Genomic DNA, 18281 nt, shown 5'->3' on the forward strand with positions numbered 1-18281 from the left:
TGCACAATCAGGCAGGGCGCTCCGGTGCTGCAGGGATCTAACGAGTTAAGACGCAATTTGATCATGAAGCCGTTCCTCTTGGTCAGGTCCCAATTGCCGCCGTCAAATTAGGCCCTAGGAAGGCTTCCAATAAGTCGGAACCTCATTCTACAATGTCTATATTCTTAACTTGACCACAAATGAAATTCATACAAATTAAATGGCAGACAAATTTTAGTTATCCCTTTTTGAGCAGGCAGGCCCCTTTCAATGCTCTTTCGCACTCTCTTGTTCTATGTATATATACGTAGTGATGCAATATCTCCCGGCTCTTATCCCCTTGTCCCCAATCGTGACTCAAGCTCGGACGTCCGTCTCCTGTCCGAACGAGCAAAGATGGCGACTTGATCACATATTATTCCTTGGGCTGTCTCCTGTAGGGACCAGTGCATATTAATGCCATGGCCGCTCCTCTCCTCCATCCGTATACTTTAGTTTGTGTTGTGTCTTCGATCTCAGTACGAAGAGTTTTAGTTCCGCCACTAGGTTCGGCAAGGTTGTATATGTAAACAGTCGGTATCTTATAGGCGTCTGCACGAGTTTGTAGGTTCTCTGGATCCACACAGCTCTGATGTCCATGGGCTATATTCTGAAGACGTTGAAGATTTGCCGAGCATTTTCACATGGCCCTCTCCTTGGGGTCAAGGGACACGAAAAAGTCCCTAAAGACCTCAAAACTTAACCAACTTGACGCCATACTCGGCGCCACCTTGAGCAGGTTCGGTACGATGCCCTTGTATAGCCCCTTGATGCCCTCTTGCATTAAAATCACTTTGACGGCGTCTGGGATTGACTTGTACTGGTATCCCATGCCAGACATGGTGTTGATTTGGAACCGTCTCCTCAATACGTCGCTGGGAAGTCGCAGAAACGTATGATTAGCATGTAGCACCATACAGCTGACCACCAACACAAAAAACACTTACAATGGATATGTGCATGTCTGAGCGACAGCTCCCGAGATGGCACCTGCGAGCAGCTTCCTCGCCGCACTGGGGTTCTTCTCCCCCTCGGGCGTCAGGTGCGTGCGCACAAACTCATAGGTCATGAAGTTGAGACCAACGTACGGCGCCACGCCTGTGACGGTGGGCACGATGCCGCGGTACAGCGCCATGATCCCTCCCTCGTCGCGGTACATGCGCACCATGGTGGCCATCATCCCCGGGAGCTCCTTGGGCTTGTCTCCGAGATCGGCAAACGACGCCGACTGGATCGAGAGTCGCGTCCGCACAATGTCGAGTGGGTAAGTAAAAGTCACCGATGTGATACCCGCGATGCCGCCGCAGATGAGCCGTTCGAGCGGTGTCAGGTCCGCACCGGGGCTGGACTCAAACAGTGTCCGCTTGTAGAAGCCGTAAGAGCCGAACTGCACGGCCGAGTACGGCACGATCCGTATGCAGTTGGTGCCGTTTCCGCGCATGAAACCCCGCCATCCTTCCTCCTGCCACATCTTCTTGAGCGCCTTGCCAACCGATAGCTTGTACTCTTCGCGCCCGGCGCTCTGGATCTGGAAGAGGATCTTGAGCCGCTCAAGCGGCGACACTACCGTCCGTGACACGGCGCCCGCGATACCGCCGGCGCAGAAGGCTGCCGTCACGGGCTGTGATATGAAGCTCCGCAACTGTGACAAGGTATCATTGGGTATCGTGGCGGCGGCCGGTGCGGCGGCCACCGGGACAGGCGATGTCGGAGGAGGCGACGACATTGTGCTGTTAGAGGTCTGAGGCGGAGACGGGAGGGATGACGTGGCGGCGCTTGTGCTCGACATTTTCTGCTATGTGTTCCCTACATTAGTCTCTTCTCTTGAGTCCTGGCAGCAACCTGAGGGCCTTGGTGGTTCGGCCTGTCCCTAGCTTCCCGTTCTCTAGCTCAACACTATCTTCCTCCAGCTCTCACGCGACCACCCCATACGAGAAATATTATACAGTCAGGACGAGCAACTTACAGATGACATGCCAGAGATGTGATGTTACTATACAACGCGGTTTCTACTCGACCCTATAAGGGCTATGTTGAAAGCAGTCGGGTCCCTCGACCGCACAGCCTCGCGACAAAGCAAAATACCAGGTCGGATCGCAAAGCCCAAGCCGAGGCTGAGGAGAACGGGGGTACCAACAGCCTGCCGCGCTCAAGAATATCGTTTGCAGTCCAATGCTGTCGTCGAGCACATTAGATTGATCCAAGACCGCCTCAGCATTGATCTGTTTGGCTTGTTGGGAGGTGGTTGTTTTTTGGGCAATGCTCGGGTGCTCGGGTTTTCTTGGACCAGATTTCGATGCTTTCCGAGGATGGGTGCTTCTGTGATTGCTACCTCTGCCGATGCGGGAAAAACATAGTGGGCCCAAGGGGGTCTTCTCCTTCTTAAATTTAGCTCGACTAACGCTGTAGAGTGGGCAAGACAGGTTTTGTATATAATTATTCGAGGGAGAAAAAAATAGAATGATTTTAGGTAAAATTACGTCGTCAAGGACCCGCGTTCTATGTTTGGTTGAGAATCCCACTCAATAGTCCCATGGCGCTGGGTTATGTCAGGTCAGTCAGAGGCTTGGAGGGCGAATGACGAAAACTCGGTCTCGAGACTTGAGAGTGGAAAGGGTCGGCTGGGCTGTTACCCAACCAGTAAGCTCTCAATGGACACAATTGGCGCAGCCAAGATGCGCCCGCTTGGATATGGATGGTTCATTACCTGCCTCCTTGCAAGCTCACTACTCTCGGCTACAATTCACTTTTTAGTAAAGGACACCATCAGTTCTACAGTGGACTGTTCTGTTTCGTGATCATCGGTATCCCGGCGGCACATCTATCAGACAATATCTGATGCTTTTTTCTTCTTCTTTTTTCTTCGGTACACGAATTGGAGATTTGCTCACGGCTCGGCTTTACAACCGATTTGCGGGTAATTACCACCCATATGCTAGTTCGGCGTCTTTCCTCGCACGGTAGCTTTTGAGCCGTTAATCGCCGTTGCTCACAGTGCACCGCGAGATATGAGACAGATACGACAAACCAGATTTCTTGTTGTCAGAAGGCTGTCCCCGACTGGTGAAACTCATTACTAAATAAAAAAATAAAAATAAAAAAAGCGAGAATCTCATCCCATACTCTCCAGGAATTGGCCCGTGAACGACCAAGCAGGGCAATCAGTCGCTTTGATCTAGAGTTTCTTGCTCATAGCGATGCTGACCAAACCGGTCAGAACTCTGCGTAACGAGCTTGGTACATTTGACACATGTCACAGCTGCAGAGAAGCTGCCTGCCTACAGTGCTTTGGACTGAAACGTCTGTAGTGTTCTACATGGCAAAGTCCGGTACTGTGGCTATGCCCCCTCACATCAGGATTGTCCTTCTCTCCTTATTTTCCTGGGAGCCTGTAGAGATCTCTGATAATTGCGTCTGAACAGGTGGAATCTCGCCAAAATTACTTACCTCTCCAGAAAAGGATCGTATATGATTCGCATTGGCTGTTGTCAACACTGTAAATATATGCATTTCAAAAACAATAAAATAGTCTCCACGCGACCACGGTTAATCAAGAGCGTCAGAAACACGGAGTACTACTAAATGGCAGTCGTTGCTAACTAAAAAAGCGGACTAATTACTGGATCGGGGAATTGATGCAAGTGGTGAAAAAGGCTCGCTGGTATCACTAGACGCACTCGTTCGTGGATTCCGTTCTGTTCCGTTCGATCGATTCGCGTGTTTTCCCGGTTACGTATCGCTCGTCTGTCTATGAAAAGTAATATTCGACAACGGATCGGCCGGCGGCTCGAAACTAAACACAAGTGATTTTTGTGAAACGCCAATAAGGAGCGATCAAGTGAGTAAACCCGGAGAAAATCAGAAACAAGAGACAATGAGCCTAACTTGCCCCCAACTGGAGAAATAATATGAGAGACGGGGGATATGACATGGTGCTACGCCGTTTTTTGGGAAATGTATCTACTCGGCGACGTCAAGGTCTTCGTCGCGAGCTGGAGGGGGACTGTCGGCAGCGGGCTTGCGGTCCTCGCCATTGGTACCGTTCTCGCGGCGGTCACGGTCGTCGCGGTCCACATCCTTCATCTCCCGGTCACGGTCACTGAATAGTGAGATTTCGTTAGTAGATTATCGTTGATATTGGACTTGATTTCTCTACAACATACCGGGTATCGGGGCTGCGAGAGCGGTCGCGGTCGCGGCGAGAGTCCCTGTCGTAGTCGCGGTCACGGTCTCTGTCCCTGTCACGGCGATCATCCTTCCTAGGGGAGTAATCGCGGCGGCGGGGAGGCGAGGGAGATCGGCCGCGTCGAGGAGAGCGGCGAGAGCGGTCGCCACGGTCACTGCCGCGGTCACGGTCGCGGCCCGACTCAAAGCGCCAGGACGCTGAGGGAGGGGTGCGGGCCCACTGAGTCGCGTGTCAGCTTTTTTGCATGTGAGCTGGAACCGAGGAGAAGCTGGAGCTTACTTCGATTTTCAAAATGTCATCACGGCCGAGGCGCTTGTTGTGCATGTCGTGGTATGCCTCATCAGCGTCACGGCGATCTTCATACTCGACAAATGCGAAACTATTAATATCATTAGCGATTGTCGACAAAAACAAGCGAACAGTGACACTTACAGCCTGCTAGACGCAGATCGAGGTGCCGGAATGTCGCATCGGACAAGGCGGCCATAGCTGAACACACATAATGTTAGTATTTTGTATGATCCTGCCGGGGATTCGAGTATCCTGTTGCTACATAATGAACACGCGACACGTCTTCGTGTCTGTACAGTCTCCAAGCACCACGTTGCGCCATTCGGCATCGACCGCTCGACCGTGCAATGGCTGGCGTATGAGCAATAGCTCATGAGGAGGCAGTATGTGACGGCAATAGAATGCGGAGGAGAGGACGATGCGATGCGATGCGATGGTCTCGACGGAAAGGATGCTGGCAGCGAAGAGGGACGGAGCGACGAAGAGTGGAGGAGGAATCGTGATGTCTTTTCTTCCCGAGTCTCGATCGAAATGATTCTAGTCGTCGTCGGTTTTTATCAAATGACGTACCGTTCGAACTCGTAGGCCAGGTCGCGAGCGCGAGTACCGTGGCTAAAGCCAGTTACGTAGAGGGTAGTGCCGCCTCGAGACATGGCTGATAGATCAATGAATAGAACCAGTTGCAAAAAAAGAAGATTGCAAGGACGCGCCTTTCGCCCAAAAAAAAGTTGAAGTGGGTACAAATCAACAAAGAACTATTATTTTGACACAAATGTCTTTTGCGAGCCTATCTTTGGCCACGAAATGTCAGGATTTGCGGACGATAAAATCCAATGGTCAAAAATGGTCGACGGTGTATGTTGGTTTGGAGGTCGGAGAGGCAGAAGGTGAGAGAAGCAAGAGCGATCTCTGGCGGTTGGGCCTGTGCGCAAGTGGAGAAATTTTGGGCTACTACGCTTAGTCACCACGTAAAGGCGGAGAAAAGCAGAGTTGGGCGCATGTGTAACGTCATCTTTTTCTCAGGACATGGGATTGTGAACCTTCAGGCTATCTCGATCAATACTAGGTAGGTACCTACCTATGTAACCGGGTTGTCGTGAAGTATCTAAATCAAATTGACTGAAGAATATATAGGCAGCAAACTGTTTACTTGACTTGATACCCATTGTCATAACCTCCCAGTTCAACAATGGGTTTTTTTTTTGGTTTTTCTGTTCGTTTCTTTCTCTTTTTTTTCATTAAAAAAAAAAAAAAAGGAAAAGAAAAGAAAAGAAAAGCCTTGAACTAATGGTCCGAGAGCCGCTAATTAGTGGTTGGAGTAGTCTCTATTTCAAGCAGACAGGCTGGCCCCTGCTTCCCGTCGTTAGTTCCAACGCGGCGTATTGTATCTTGAGTACTGCAGATATTTATGGGAGCAATCTCAAGGCGACCACATTAATAAATTGGTGGTGCTACTCAGTTACTAAGTATACCTTGCACCGTATGCTTGTTGACTTAATACAGACAGACCTTTACCAGATGTGAATATCGTCGAGATATGCGCTTTGCCAATGCAAAGATGACATTTCCCCATCAAGTCCTTAAACATCAGAGCTTCATCATTGCATGACCCAAAGCGAACCAGATAATTATACACAAAACTCCAAACTCCAGCGAAATCAACGAGACAGATGCTTCAAGAAACGACGCAACTGAAGAACCAGCCTCCGCTCACAGCTTTCTGGTCGGCGTGCGTCTCTTCCTCGAACCTTACATTCTTTTCGTTGTCTTGCTTTCCTTCCACATCTCTCTTCTGCTTGCCGTCGTTTTTAGCGTCATCCTTGTTGTGGTCCAGCAACTTTGGCCAGTTGTCGCCTTCGATAGGACCGGCACCGCTCTCGATGGCCTCCATCCTGTCGAGTGTTTCATTAATGATGGGTACTACCTCATCCTCAACCAGACCAAGCTCATTCAGTTGCTCGTCGCGGATTTGACTGAGCCTTTGCTTCCAGAACAGCCACCGGCTAAGGCTGAAGTAAGAGTTTGTCTGCCCGTCGCACAATACACCAGGCTGGTAGGGGATGATCATGTACTCAGGGGCGTCTTGCGCAGCCATATGCCGAAGGTGGTTGAAGATCTCCTGTCCGGAAATCACGATCCTGTCTCGCACCATACAAAGATTGGTCTGCATAGCAGGTCCTCGGAGGGCCTCGTTGCCTTCTTTCGAGGGTCCCTTTCCACCCTCCAAAGCCTCCAGAAACTCCCAGACGGTCATGAGGCTGCCAACAATGTTTCTTTTCTCCAAACTGGCCAGAAAACTGCCATAGTTTCGCCTTTGCGCCATCTGACTGCTAGACCAGTCGTTTTGCGCTGCATCTTGCGTTAATAAGGTAGACGGTAGAGTTGGGGAGCTTGGTGATCGACTTACGTGTGTCGAAAAACTCTCTAGTGTAAATCCCCAGGCCCGGTAGTTGATCCCAAGACCACAGGAACGGGGATTTGCCGTCTGCGTCCAACCATACCGGACCGCCTTCTTGCTCTATTATCTTGAAGGCATCGGCAAGGACATCATGGAGCTCGCTGTCGTGGGGAATCTGGGACGTGATTTTATCAAGTACGGACCACAGGTCGAATGAAAGACAGCCGGCCCTTTCTTTAGTCAGTGCAGCAAAATATTGTCGAATCCCGTTGGCAATCTTTGCTGCCTTATCTGATTTATTGAGCGGCAGCTTGAGGGATGTCTTGAAAACATGAAGCAGCTCCGGCCCCATCTCCCAGTCTGATTCAGGTTCTGAATCGGACTCGAAAGCTTCGCTCGAAGCATCATCCCACAAATCGAGGGAAAGATTGTCTATGAGCTCAGTGGTGTTGGCGTCCATTGTTTTGGGCTCTGAGGCTTCTGGCATTGCAAAGGATTACAGAAGGATGGCGAAGTAAAAAAAAAAAAATAAAAAAAGTTTGTGCGCAAGCAGAGCTGATGCGAATGGCCCAGAGTCTGCTTCTTATGTAGGTGGTAGGTAAGGGAGGTAGGTACCTAGATAAGGTACCCAGTGTCCACTTCTGGATGCGCGCCGTTTTATCTGTAGAAGTTTGGTTGAGTAATCCTCCTTTCGTGAATAGTGTCTCTTTGGGTCGGTATTCTGGGCTTGCTGTTGGTAAACATTGATATTTCGGTCCCAGAGTCGCGCGTTTAAGATGATACACCTTAAGGGGACTGTGAAGAGTTGCAGTGCTTGGCAGTGATGCAAGCGCCCAACATGAGGCGTTCGACCTTATCCCCGTCACAAGGCGCTAATTTGTAACACCTGATTGGACGATCAGCCATGACGCCCACAGCAACTGAACCCCCCGCAAACCAACACGCGAAATATACGACCGTATCCATTTTGACCATGAAATACGACCCTTCCGCACTTCTGTCTGCATATAGCCCTTTTGATAGACCGCAAGAATCCACAGTTATTTCGGTTCTCAGTGAAACCAGAAAACCATGTTCATGAATCTGCAGACTTAGCGCGTATGCCAACGCCTAAGGGGAATACGCTGCAAGACTATTTGGGATGCTCTTCTTGATGGCCCTGGGCAGGGCACGACAATGGTATAAGAGCTCACAAAGGCTTGCTCTCTAGCCGTAAGAAAGTCTTCAGTCTCCATTCTCATGAGTTTTATTTTGTCTCAGCGCCTGGCTGCGTCTATTTCCTTATTGTCCCGCTTACACAGACATCCTGTCTATCTATCACTCTTTATCTCTCTTGATATTTTGACGCATACAGCTTGGATTGGCCGAATATTGTCATTTCTAAACTCTCTTTTACTGAGCCTCATCATCTGTATTCTCTCCTAAGCTCGGAACCATTACTATCATCATGGGCAGCAAAACCAGCAAGATGGCGCGCCGGGACACCGACCCGACAGCTTGGGTTACCACCGACTATGACCAATTTTCTGCCGTTAATCCGTAGGACCCGCGCTTGAAAGGAACCTTTCACAGCATCCAGGCTCCTCCTCCTAATCCGGAATGGGAATGTGCACCGACGAGGCCAACCTTCTCTTCCTACGTAAGTCGGCTGCCGAAGAAAGGGGAAGGAAAGACTGCTTCACCGTTGTAAAAAAAAAGGCTCTGCTAACATCCATGCCTTGATTCTTTGCACAGTACGATCTGGAAGGCGAGCCATGGTCGGATCAAATTCCTGATGCTCAGACGTGGATGTACGCACACGAGGCAAGGAGCCAAGTCAAGCAAACCAAAAAGTACAGTCCTGGAAACAAGAAACGCTACCCCGGTCCTTTCCAAAACAAGGAGCAACTGCCCATCAATATTCCTCCTCCGCCCAAGAGTAAAGGGAAAGGGAACAAGACTACACCCCCAGCCGCTAAGCCCATTGTCCACACGCCACTGGTTCCCGGGCAGAGCAGGCCATGGAAGAGTGGCCCCCCTGGATCCGTCAGGGCAGTGTATACGGAAGGCCACAAGCAGGACTTCCAAGTCATGCAGCACGACAGCAAATTGCCAACTACTGGTCGGGGAGATCACGATTTCAGCCTCAGGCCCTATGTACCAGCAGCCCCATGCCCGAAGCCCCAAAAGCGACCTGGCTTTTACTGAGACTGTATCATTTGCTTGAGTGACAAGGTCATGTGCTGGGTGCTATTCCACTTTTCTTTTTGTTTGTTTGTGAAAATTCAACGGCGCCTGGGTATGGGTTTCTTTGCTTGATAACAAGGCATAGCTTCTGTATATGCAGCATTCTTTATGGTTTTCAGGTCCCAGTTTTGCAATTGGGCTGATCGAGGCAATATAATCAAAGGCAAATTATCCACTGATCTATGTCGAGAATATCAAATCACGTCCCAGTCCAGATCTACTGTCGTGTTGACATTGAGGTTTCCCCCTGAACATTGAAGTTTCATAGTGCCCGTATGTGCAAGGCCAAGTATTTGTACCAGCAGGCCCAAACAATATAGAAGGAAATAGGCAGACATCTTCATTACCTGCCATTCCCATTGCAGATACTGGAAGAATATCGACACTCCAGTTGTCTCCGACTCCAAGTCACGTTTAATCCTTTGACGAGTCGTTTCCTTAAACATTTCCAGCCGCCTGTTCAAGCCTCCCCATGATTGCGAGAGTCTCATGACACAGCGGGACTGCATGCTCCTCAGGCAGCTCCAAGTCATCAAGCTGGGAGCCCGAGATCTCCACAAGCCTCTGCTTCCAAAAGTTCCACCTCTGCACACCAAACGCGGGGACGGCGTCGCCACAAAGCCTCCCAGGCTCGTAAGCGCGCTCCATCGTCTCGTCCATGACGTTCCCGTTACCCACACTGGCGAGTAGGTGCAGGATGGTCGGTCCCGCAATTTCGAGCCAGTCGTGGACGCCACAGAGCCGAGCGAGCAGGGAGTCGCCCTTGACGATGGGCGTCGTCTGGTCCTCCGTCTTGACGCCTCCCTCCAGGGTCTTCCTGATGATCCATAAACCGTAGAACGGACTCTCGACGCCCCTGACGGCGAGCCGGGCGAGGAACGCGATCCAGTTACGCCAATGCGAGAGGTCTTCCTCGTCTGGGTATCCGCCTCCGCTGGCTTTGCACTCGGTCATGTCTAATATCGGTTTGGTTTTAGTAGACATTCATCATCATAAGACTCTCGCTCCCTTTTCGAGTTGCATACGCGATCCATGTATACAGGATAGTGTTTGGTTAGGTAGTAGCGAATGGGAGTGGGTGGACGAGGGCCTTTACCGTCATTTTCGTACCACTCTCTCACCACGGTGGAAAAGCCCGGAAGCCCCTCCCAATTGCAAGGGTTCTCCTCCCCCTGACGGACATAGTCATTAGTCCGATACAAGATAGCCATCGTATTGGCCAAGACGTCATGCTTCTCGTCATTGTGAGGAAAATCTTCGATGAACCAGGGCAGAAGATTGTAGATGGTGGCGAGTAGCTCCCTGCTATTGATGATATTGCCCCTCTGGTCGGTGCCTCCCGGCGCCTCGGCGCAGGTGCGTCGAAGCTCAACTGCCAGGGTCTGGGATCGGTTGTCGGGGGCATCTGGAGCGGTCAGACAAGTCTCGAAGGTCTCGAGTATCTCATGGCCGTAGGCATAGTCGTTGATGGGCAACTCTGGATCAAGTTCGAGCTGGCGGCTGGTCGGTTGCATGTTGCTGCTGTGCTCAGGGGAAAAAGAATTTGTATAGGAAAGAATATAGGAGCAAACAATGAGAGGAATTTGCTATCTGTATGGGTCTTTGTGCTTGAAGGAATCAAGTTTACACAGATCCAGACCAGCAACTGAAATTCAGCGTGCAGTGATATATCGGGCATCAATCCAGTACTACTATGAATTGAGGGAGTATCCAGTACCGAATCTAGATCCTTGCAGTTCCTGTTGGCACCTTTTCGGGGAAACCCAGCAACGACGTTCCTGATAAAAATAGAAAGCACCGGCCCAGCCATCAGTCTGCAACCAATTCGGTATTAACCAATGCGAGCTCGCCCACCTGTCGTCATGCTGTCATCATCAAATACTCTTCTCCCACACGCAGCCTGCCCCCAAGGGAAAGAGGTACAATGCATGTTGTTCGTTCTCCTGTTATCGTAAGGCCCTCATTTGCATGAGCGCTAAGTTACCTGACGTTATTGGCTGCAAACGGCGGCCCATCACCGCCGCAAACCAACGCACTGGTACCGTAGCCTTACTGGTTTCGGGTTGACATAAAGTTGTACAAGCTTCTGCATTATCTGGAGTAACCTTGTAATGCTAAGGCCAACAAGGAGCGTATGTACCTATGGATGGGATATTCGAAATCGATGATGCGCCAGCAAGGCATCCCCTGGCGTCACTGACCCCCACGCAGGTAGGTTGCTGTTTAACCCAAAAGCGATGAAAGGTGCATATCCCGATTTTCAGGTGGCACGGAGAGGCCAGAACCAGACCTGCTCAGACTATATCCGATTCTTGACCCTTTTCGTTGGCGTTGTGCAAGTTACTCAATTTCCTCTTCAAGTCAAAACCAGCTGCATATTCGTTGATATTCTCGTCTCCTTTTGTTACACAGCTTGAACGGATCAGCCATCAACTGCCCCTGTTCGTTTTTGTGCATGTCCTCCAGTTATTGGACCAAGTCACCCAGCTGGTAGAGCGGCTAATCATGGAGAGTTGACATTTCTTGCAGCTAGATGCCCACGGGATGCGCCTGAGTATCCGAGAAAGCTTGCATGCATCACATAGTAGCGAGATACTGTCGACCTGCACAGCACAGTTTTCCAAAGCCAGACCCAACGTGCAGAAAAGGCAGCTGAAGTTACTCTACAGGTCGACAATGGCCAACAAAACACGAATTTCCGAAAGTGACTCCTGCAATCCGACAGCGACCACGACACACGCGGGCGGCAGCAACAAGTGTTCAGCCTGATGATATCCGGAGGTACCGAGTAAGTCAACGTGCCGTGGCATTGTACCGGTGACCGGTGTGACCAAAGTTACTGAGTCGCATCTGCTTCTGTAGACTGTAGACCCATGTAAACGGGTTGTGCCGAAGGTTTCCCCCGGATTGTTCCTGTCATGGGAACGATCTCTGCGAGCTTGAACGACTAAGGTGAAACGACTGTCAGGGTTGGTGATGAATTCTAAAAAAGCCTAGCGAAACGTTTTCGCTTGTAAACGAATCTAAAGATTTGCCAAGAATTGGCCAGAAAAGGCAAGGGCCAATTTTGCCGGATCGTGGGACGTCATCGCACAGATAATCGAAATGAGAGGTAAAATTTTTCAGGGTTAGGACCGTTGATCTTTCGAGTTGAGCCATGTCTCCCTTTGACCACCGGTGGCTGTATTAAGAACATCATTCGTACGAAAAGAAAGCTTGGATAGATCTCTTGATATCAGTGGAACAGACGAAAAAAAAAAATGCTTCTGGAAGACGCAAGGAAATTGTCCATTGCTTGCCGAGCGTTTATTTCTTTTCGAGTTTAATAATGCCCAGCCCCTAACGGTAGAGCACGAGCCATCAAACGAACCCGTAATCTAAGGCTTCGTCCACATCTAAACTCCACTTCCCTCCCGAAATATTTTACAAGGATCTCCCCAGATTCCAAACTTTTTAGGCTGGACCCATCTCGAATCGGCGGTGACGACAGTCTGTGGGCCTTTTCGAGATCCTCGAGCATCGACGAAATGCCTGCCTCTTCTTGAAATGTCCAAGGTGCCGAAGCTCTAGTAGACGTACATGAGCAGGAAAGCAACCATGAGGGCGAAAAGACCAGTGGCTTCCGAGAAAGCGAAACCCAGAATGGCGTAGCTGAAAAGCTGACCTGTAAGACAAGGGTGCAAGCGCCATCCGTTAGCGTCGTGAATCAATTGCGGGATCGTGACCCCATCGCCCCAGTTTATGAATTGAAGATCTCCCCGAAAGCCTCAATTAAGTCAGTGTCTATTACTTACCACGCAGAGCTGGGTTGCGAGCGACACCCTGGATGAGGGCACCGAAAACTGTTCCGATACCAACACCAGCACCGGCCAGACCAATGGTGGCAAGACCGGCACCTTGAGCCTTGGCGGCAGCAATCATGGCAGCAGCGGCCGTCTCGGCGACGACGCCACGCGATTGCATGGCATTGCGTGCGATAACCGAGTTGATGTTGCCGCGGGCGCTGTTCATCAACAGGCCATGCTTGGCGATGGGCTGGCGGGTGCTGCTGATGATTGAGCTCTGAATGCGTGCCGGGGCTGTATCGATTGGAAAAGTAACTCAATTGGATTAGCGGGATCGATCACGACAAGCGAGTTTTTTTCTTATCTTTCTTCGATGCTCGTCGTTGGCCTTCCTGCCCACTTGTGGGTTCTCCCCAGAGTGGCCCGGTCGGCGTTCCCGAGAGATAGAGGGTCAATTGAACGCCCTGGAGTGGATCTTACCCCGGATAGTGGACATCAGACGGGTCGTCTGGGGCTTGCTGGTTCGAGCGATGGCTCCGCTGAGTCTGTTGGCCGCGAACATTGTGAATGTTTTGATGGAATTGATATGGAACGAAATGAACAGTTTGGAAAAAAAAGGAGAAGGCTGCAGATGGATGGTATGTGAGAGCTTTTGAATGGTGTGAGTGAAAGGAGAGCTGCTTGGAGGAAACAAAAGGGAATTGGGTTTGCCTCGGGCAGTTCACAGGAAGCTCATTTGCCTGAGGCATCAATGCGTGCGGAGAAGGTGGCATGATTGGTTAGCCCCCCCCAGCTTGGCAATACCTGTCTCAAAACATGGAAGGTAGGAGCGGGAGCACGCCAAATAACCTGGCAACCAAACATTTACCACGCAATAGCCGGGAGTAGCTTGAGGTATAGTTCGTACTAATGATGCTTTGACAGCCCGAGCATTGTTGAGACCAAGGGTTTGACTACATATGTATGAGAAGCTGAAAGTGTCGACAATTGATCCATAAGTTCTAGATATCAAGTCCGGTTTCCCCGGAAGACACTACAAATCAAAGAAGCAAGGGAGTCTCGTTTTCCCCATTGCCCCGGATTTTTTGACTTCAGGTTCAACTGAAAAGCACAAGTTCAAGCCCGAGATTCCCCCGCAAAATTCTAATCCCAGCTGGTATACCCCTGCTAGGGGTTCTACCCCAGGCAAGCCCAGTGGAATACGATCTCAACGACCTCAGTTGGATGAATGAGGGCGGCTTTATTAAATAAAGAAAACCTATCTATACATGTGGAATAACATCAAAACTGCTCTCTTATGACATTACAGCTGTATGCAATAGATGTCAAAATGGTCGCGGCTATTTTCTTTCTGCCACAGGAAAATCAGGCGATGCCGCCAGTCCAAAGTACTCGTAAGCTAGCCAGGGTAGACAAGGTACCTCCCTAGCTAGCTAGTGCAGGGGTAGATGGCACAGCAATCATTGGCAAGCTCAAGCTCACAATACAACGGACGTGAGTTCTTACGACTCAATGGTCCGAGCTTGATCTACTGTACCATCCGAACCAAAAACGACTCGAAAAAAGCAGCTAACGGTAGATATCATTGAAAGTTGTTTCATTTACATTCCGAAAGGAACACAGTCTCAACCAAACTCATCCAGCTTTTTTTTTCTCCTTTTTTTTTCCTTCTCTTTTCTTCCCACCTCAAGGCCCTCTTCGGTCTAATCTACCGCTTGAGACAGGCCATATATTCGGTGTAGGTGTGGTGTAGCTGAGGTAGCCTGTCTAGCTCACGCGAGCATCCCCAACCGATTTGAACCCCTGGCGCCATCATGTCATGAAATCGAGCCACTGGCCCCACCGCAAACTTAAGCCATCTTTTCATGCGTGGCCATCAGAGAACCTATATGGCAAATGAAAAGCATTAGTATGTCATTATATAACAACAAAAGCGACATCATGATGCATCAAAATAATAATCACAACTTACCAATAAACGTCGTAACCAAGCGACTCCGGACCTGGCAAATATCCTCGGGCACCAGCCAGATTGTCGCGCCCATCTTTCTCGCAATGCTGATGGATAGCTTTGCATTGAGGTATGCATCGTCATCCGTCTGGCCAGGTGTAACCAGGTCGTAATCTACGTAGCTGCTCTTCATGCCGTTGAGCACATCCAACAGGAAGATACCAGTGCCAATTGCCTGGTCCTTGAATGACCGGATGGACGAGTTACGGCCGCCCTTCTTGGACATCTCGTTGGCCCACCTAACCATCTCAGTGTCGGTGATCTCGCGCTTGCCGAGCCTTTGAGCCAGCGCCGACAGGGTCAAGGTGATGTCCTTGCGCATCAGTTGCCAGACCAGACCCAGCGTCAGAGTCTTTTGTCCGTCGGTGATATCTGCACCTTGGATTCCGACCAAAGAGAACCCGTTTTGCTTTCCAAGCTCAATGGCGTAGTTGGTGTTCTCAATCGCCTTGAAGTGTGACATCTCACCACCATGCGCCGGGGGCTTGTTGACGTGCCTCCAGTTTACCGAGCCCTTGATGACCTTGTCATAAGCTTGCAGGAGGATGGTTCCGTCCCGCAGGTCGTCGAAGAAGGAAACGACAGCAGGCTGCACATCCAAGCTGTTGAGCCACAGAGTAAAGACACGAGCCTCACGCTCGCCTTCAGCGTCGAAGTCCTCCACTTCCAGTTTCTCCTCCTCGGTGATGGGGTCTAGGCAAGGGTGCGTGTTGAACAGATTTGCAACGAAGGCAAGGTTCAGCTTCGGGTTTCCGGCAACAAGAGATGTAGGCGTCAGGAACTTGCGGCAGCCCATTCGGTCAGCGTTCTGGAGGACCTGCTCGGCACGTTGGAGGTGATCTTGGGTCTGCAGAGGCGACCTATCGCAGCCATATTCGGAACCAATCTGGGCCAAAAGCACAGTGTAATTCTCGGCATCTTTGATGTCGCTAGAAAAGTTGTTGACCCTCCTTGGCCAGTTGGCCGCCTTCAAGTGGTAGTTGAACCAGCGCAGCAGAATCTGCTCAGGAGGCAGCCTCAGGAATTGCTCAAGCGTCTCATCCTCCTCCAACAGCCTGTAGAGCTCGGGGTGCAGCTTGATATCAATCTTGCCCAGCAAACCTCTCCGGATAACCTGCCAAATAAGACCCAGAATCAAATGCTCGCGGACCTCAATGATGTCTCCGCTACCAATGTTGACTACTGAGCAACCAATACCCTTGGCAGACTCAATGACGATGTTGTTGTTCTCGGTCATCTGGAAGTGGTTGAGGTTCTTGGTCTTCTTTCCAGGGCGGTTCAGCACACGCTCGTCAATGGTGTCGGGCACGCTGTCGTTGATCAACTTGGCCAGCACAAGACCGTCCTTGCACTCGTCGAACATTTCAAAGGTATCGGTAGGGAAGGGGAGGCGGTTGCCAATATCGGGATCGCCGGCAAGAACGGCATTGATGTGGCGGGTAAACTCTGTGCGCTCATCCTCGTTGATGGTATGCGTGATGTTGGCATTGGAGCCTTGCACCTGAATCTTGCCGCTAACGCTCGGTTTCGAGGCGTGCCCTCCGGTCCTCTGCGAGACGACACCCGACGGGGCGAGAGGCGCCGCGCCGCCTCCGCCAGAAAGTCGTTTTTGCGCAGGCGAGGACTGGCGCAGCTTTGCGATCAGGCCGACGTAATCTTCAAGCTCTACTCGTCGCGACGAGTCCAAATCGACTTCCTTGAGGGCCTGGCGCACGACATCGTAGGGCTGGCGTTCACTCTGCTGGGTAGCTTTGATCGCTGTGGCCTCGTCGAGGTATCCTTTGTCGTCGACATCAAGCTTTGCGAACGAGTTGGAGAGCTCGAAGATCTCGTTTTGTTGGAACTCGGGAAACTTCCTGTATTACGAAGACAACGGATAAGTAAGCGCAAAGATTCATACGGACACTGTGATAGGATTGCGCTCTTAAACACACCTCTGGAGTTTGAGAACGTTCATGACTGTTGCTTTTAGGATCAAGCGATCCGGGGATGTGGGGAGATTGGCAGGCTTTGGATAAGAGGGGGGTTCGATTGCTTGAGAGACCACTGGTACACGCCTTAAACTTTAAGGTTACTCTCCCACGAAAAGTGATATTGCGAAAAGCAGTGTCTTTGGGGGTGAAGTAATAAATGACAATGTTAGGGGCTTGTTCACAAAATCGCCTGTCATCACGGGTAGGTGAGCCTCCCAGATCAAGGTACGTCTTCTGGTTGGGCTGCGCAAGGTCTGTTGGCTGGGTGGGGGCGGGGTGATGTAATGTTCCACAGCCACACTATTGCGTAAGGTGCCCACGCATGCCAAGGAACTGGCCGCGGCTGGGTAGGCAGGCTTTTGACTCTATTCTGGACAATGAAATTTGTACGCTGAAAATTTACACTGCGTGCTTTGCTTGTTTTTCCGCACCAATCTCTCATCTGGTACTCTAGGCCTCCAAATACTTTTCACATTTCGTTGCAGCCTGCCCTAACGAGCTGACGACAAAATACATGCATTGATTCGCGCCAAGACGAAGGGCTGCTACCTGCCTGGTATCTACCTAGGTACCTATGTATATTTGTTACTAATCCCTGCCATCCGAGCTTACCGGGCGTAAGGTAGACATGGTCCGGAAGGTCGGTAGGCCTTTGTTCTTTTATACTGTACATCGGCTATTGGTAATGACCAAAGCTCTAGCTGGTGCAAATTCTTCCCAGTCTTCGTCTGGTTTTTTTTTAAAGGTGCTTGCTGCTTGCCTGCCATCCATAGGTAACTCGGGTACCAAGGTAGGTAAGAGCTTAGCCACAAGTTGGGTTCTCAAAGAATCAAACCACATTGGGCTTCAGCGTGTTTGCACCACGGCATTGATGGCCCCATTTTGGATGCCCATTGAGTTGACTCGGGGCGGCGCCCAAGGAAAAATTAGACCCTGATGCCCATCCAGCTCATCACAGTCACAAACATAACATAACACACCAACTGGCTGGCTCAGCGGTATTTGTATCATTGGTTTTTCTCAGTAAGGTTAATTCAATTCTCGGCACTCCAGGCGATTATCGATTCTGCAGGACCAAACCAACCATGTTACAATCTGCAGCGTCAACGGGTGCTACCGTGTGCCTGACTGATATGCTCAGGATCCACTTTTGGTGGCCTACCAAAGCTTGGGCCATGCAGTAGTGAGGCTGCACGACATAAATTTTTTTTTTTTTTTACTTTCTTTGGCCTCCATTTCAATGACAGCAAAGTAATTCAAGTCTTCTGATCTCCTGTATCCGGATCACAAAAACCCTTACAAGCCAAGCCCAAGACATTCGTCTGGTTTACGGTACTAGAAAGTACAAATTTCCTGCTGGTAATCTCGCTTCATTTATATACCTAAAAGCTGT

General features: G+C 50.4%; 7 protein-coding genes across 7 annotated transcripts; 1 reads left to right on the top strand and 6 right to left on the bottom strand.

The window, feature by feature from the left end:
* Positions 1 to 70: 70 nt before the first annotated feature.
* Positions 71 to 2553, bottom strand: PgNI_03042 (uncharacterized protein). The gene is made up of 3 exons (XM_031123096.1): positions 1985 to 2553; positions 966 to 1813; positions 71 to 893 (listed from the first exon to the last, which is right to left on the bottom strand). Exons 1-3 carry the CDS (start codon positions 1991 to 1993, stop codon positions 659 to 661), a joined length of 1092 nt encoding a protein of 363 aa, XP_030984612.1. The 5' UTR covers positions 1994 to 2553; the 3' UTR covers positions 71 to 658.
* A 620-nt stretch (positions 2554 to 3173) lies between these two features.
* PgNI_03043 (uncharacterized protein) lies at positions 3174 to 5365 on the bottom strand. The gene is made up of 6 exons (XM_031123097.1): positions 5066 to 5365; positions 4805 to 5032; positions 4637 to 4693; positions 4484 to 4583; positions 4182 to 4423; positions 3174 to 4117 (listed from the first exon to the last, which is right to left on the bottom strand). Exons 1-6 carry the CDS (start codon positions 5146 to 5148, stop codon positions 3979 to 3981), a joined length of 849 nt encoding a protein of 282 aa, XP_030984613.1. The 5' UTR covers positions 5149 to 5365; the 3' UTR covers positions 3174 to 3978.
* An 805-nt stretch (positions 5366 to 6170) lies between these two features.
* On the bottom strand, positions 6171 to 7353 carry PgNI_03044 (uncharacterized protein; the record flags this gene model as incomplete). The annotated part of the gene is made up of 2 exons (XM_031123098.1): positions 6171 to 6844; positions 6903 to 7353. 2 exons carry the CDS (start codon positions 7351 to 7353, stop codon positions 6171 to 6173), a joined length of 1125 nt encoding a protein of 374 aa, XP_030984618.1.
* Positions 7354 to 8340: 987 nt separating this feature from the next.
* Positions 8341 to 9080, top strand: PgNI_03045 (uncharacterized protein; the record flags this gene model as incomplete). Its single annotated transcript, XM_031123099.1, has 2 exons — positions 8341 to 8424; positions 8628 to 9080. The coding sequence occupies 2 exons, from the start codon at positions 8341 to 8343 to the stop codon at positions 9078 to 9080; spliced, it is 537 nt and encodes a 178-aa protein (XP_030984619.1).
* PgNI_03046 (uncharacterized protein) lies at positions 8778 to 10997 on the bottom strand. Its single transcript, XM_031123100.1, has 2 exons — positions 10216 to 10997; positions 8778 to 10075 (listed from the first exon to the last, which is right to left on the bottom strand). The coding sequence occupies exons 1-2, from the start codon at positions 10631 to 10633 to the stop codon at positions 9558 to 9560; spliced, it is 936 nt and encodes a 311-aa protein (XP_030984616.1). The 5' UTR covers positions 10634 to 10997; the 3' UTR covers positions 8778 to 9557.
* Positions 10998 to 11396: 399 nt separating this feature from the next.
* On the bottom strand, positions 11397 to 13589 carry PgNI_03047 (uncharacterized protein). Its single transcript, XM_031123101.1, has 3 exons — positions 13385 to 13589; positions 12914 to 13198; positions 11397 to 12783 (listed from the first exon to the last, which is right to left on the bottom strand). The coding sequence occupies exons 1-3, from the start codon at positions 13464 to 13466 to the stop codon at positions 12686 to 12688; spliced, it is 465 nt and encodes a 154-aa protein (XP_030984617.1). The 5' UTR covers positions 13467 to 13589; the 3' UTR covers positions 11397 to 12685.
* Positions 13590 to 14470: 881 nt separating this feature from the next.
* PgNI_03048 (uncharacterized protein) lies at positions 14471 to 17208 on the bottom strand. Its single transcript, XM_031123102.1, has 3 exons — positions 16850 to 17208; positions 14877 to 16771; positions 14471 to 14789 (listed from the first exon to the last, which is right to left on the bottom strand). The coding sequence occupies exons 1-3, from the start codon at positions 16870 to 16872 to the stop codon at positions 14755 to 14757; spliced, it is 1953 nt and encodes a 650-aa protein (XP_030984620.1). The 5' UTR covers positions 16873 to 17208; the 3' UTR covers positions 14471 to 14754.
* Between the last annotated feature and the right edge of the window lie 1073 nt (positions 17209 to 18281).

This window comes from Pyricularia grisea (genome assembly GCF_004355905.1).
Source record: "Pyricularia grisea strain NI907 chromosome Unknown Pyricularia_grisea_NI907_Scaffold_2, whole genome shotgun sequence".
Lineage (NCBI taxonomy): Eukaryota > Fungi > Ascomycota > Sordariomycetes > Magnaporthales > Pyriculariaceae > Pyricularia > Pyricularia grisea.

Coding starts and splice junctions, on each gene's coding strand:
- PgNI_03046 (XM_031123100.1), bottom strand. CDS start 10,633: ATGCAACCGACCAGCCGCCAGCTCGAACTTGATCCAGAGTTGCCCATC. Junction 10,076..10,215: donor AGAGTGGTACGAAAATGACG/GTAAAGGCCCTC, acceptor AACCGATATTAG/ACATGACCGAGTGCAAAGCC.
- PgNI_03047 (XM_031123101.1), bottom strand. CDS start 13,466: ATGTTCGCGGCCAACAGACTCAGCGGAGCCATCGCTCGAACCAGCAAG. Junction 13,199..13,384: donor TCTGATGTCCACTATCCGGG/GTAAGATCCACT, acceptor CAATCGATACAG/CCCCGGCACGCATTCAGAGC. Junction 12,784..12,913: donor TCGCAACCCAGCTCTGCGTG/GTAAGTAATAGA, acceptor CTTGTCTTACAG/GTCAGCTTTTCAGCTACGCC.
- PgNI_03043 (XM_031123097.1), bottom strand. CDS start 5,148: ATGTCTCGAGGCGGCACTACCCTCTACGTAACTGGCTTTAGCCACGGT. Junction 4,424..4,483: donor ATGACATTTTGAAAATCGAA/GTAAGCTCCAGC, acceptor CACGCGACTCAG/TGGGCCCGCACCCCTCCCTC. Junction 4,118..4,181: donor TCTCGCAGCCCCGATACCCG/GTATGTTGTAGA, acceptor CTCACTATTCAG/TGACCGTGACCGGGAGATGA.
- PgNI_03042 (XM_031123096.1), bottom strand. Junction 894..965: donor CAGACATGCACATATCCATT/GTAAGTGTTTTT, acceptor GCGACTTCCCAG/CGACGTATTGAGGAGACGGT.
- PgNI_03048 (XM_031123102.1), bottom strand. CDS start 16,872: ATGAACGTTCTCAAACTCCAGAG. Junction 16,772..16,849: donor AACGTTCTCAAACTCCAGAG/GTGTGTTTAAGA, acceptor TTCGTAATACAG/GAAGTTTCCCGAGTTCCAAC. Junction 14,790..14,876: donor CTTGGTTACGACGTTTATTG/GTAAGTTGTGAT, acceptor TTTGCCATATAG/GTTCTCTGATGGCCACGCAT.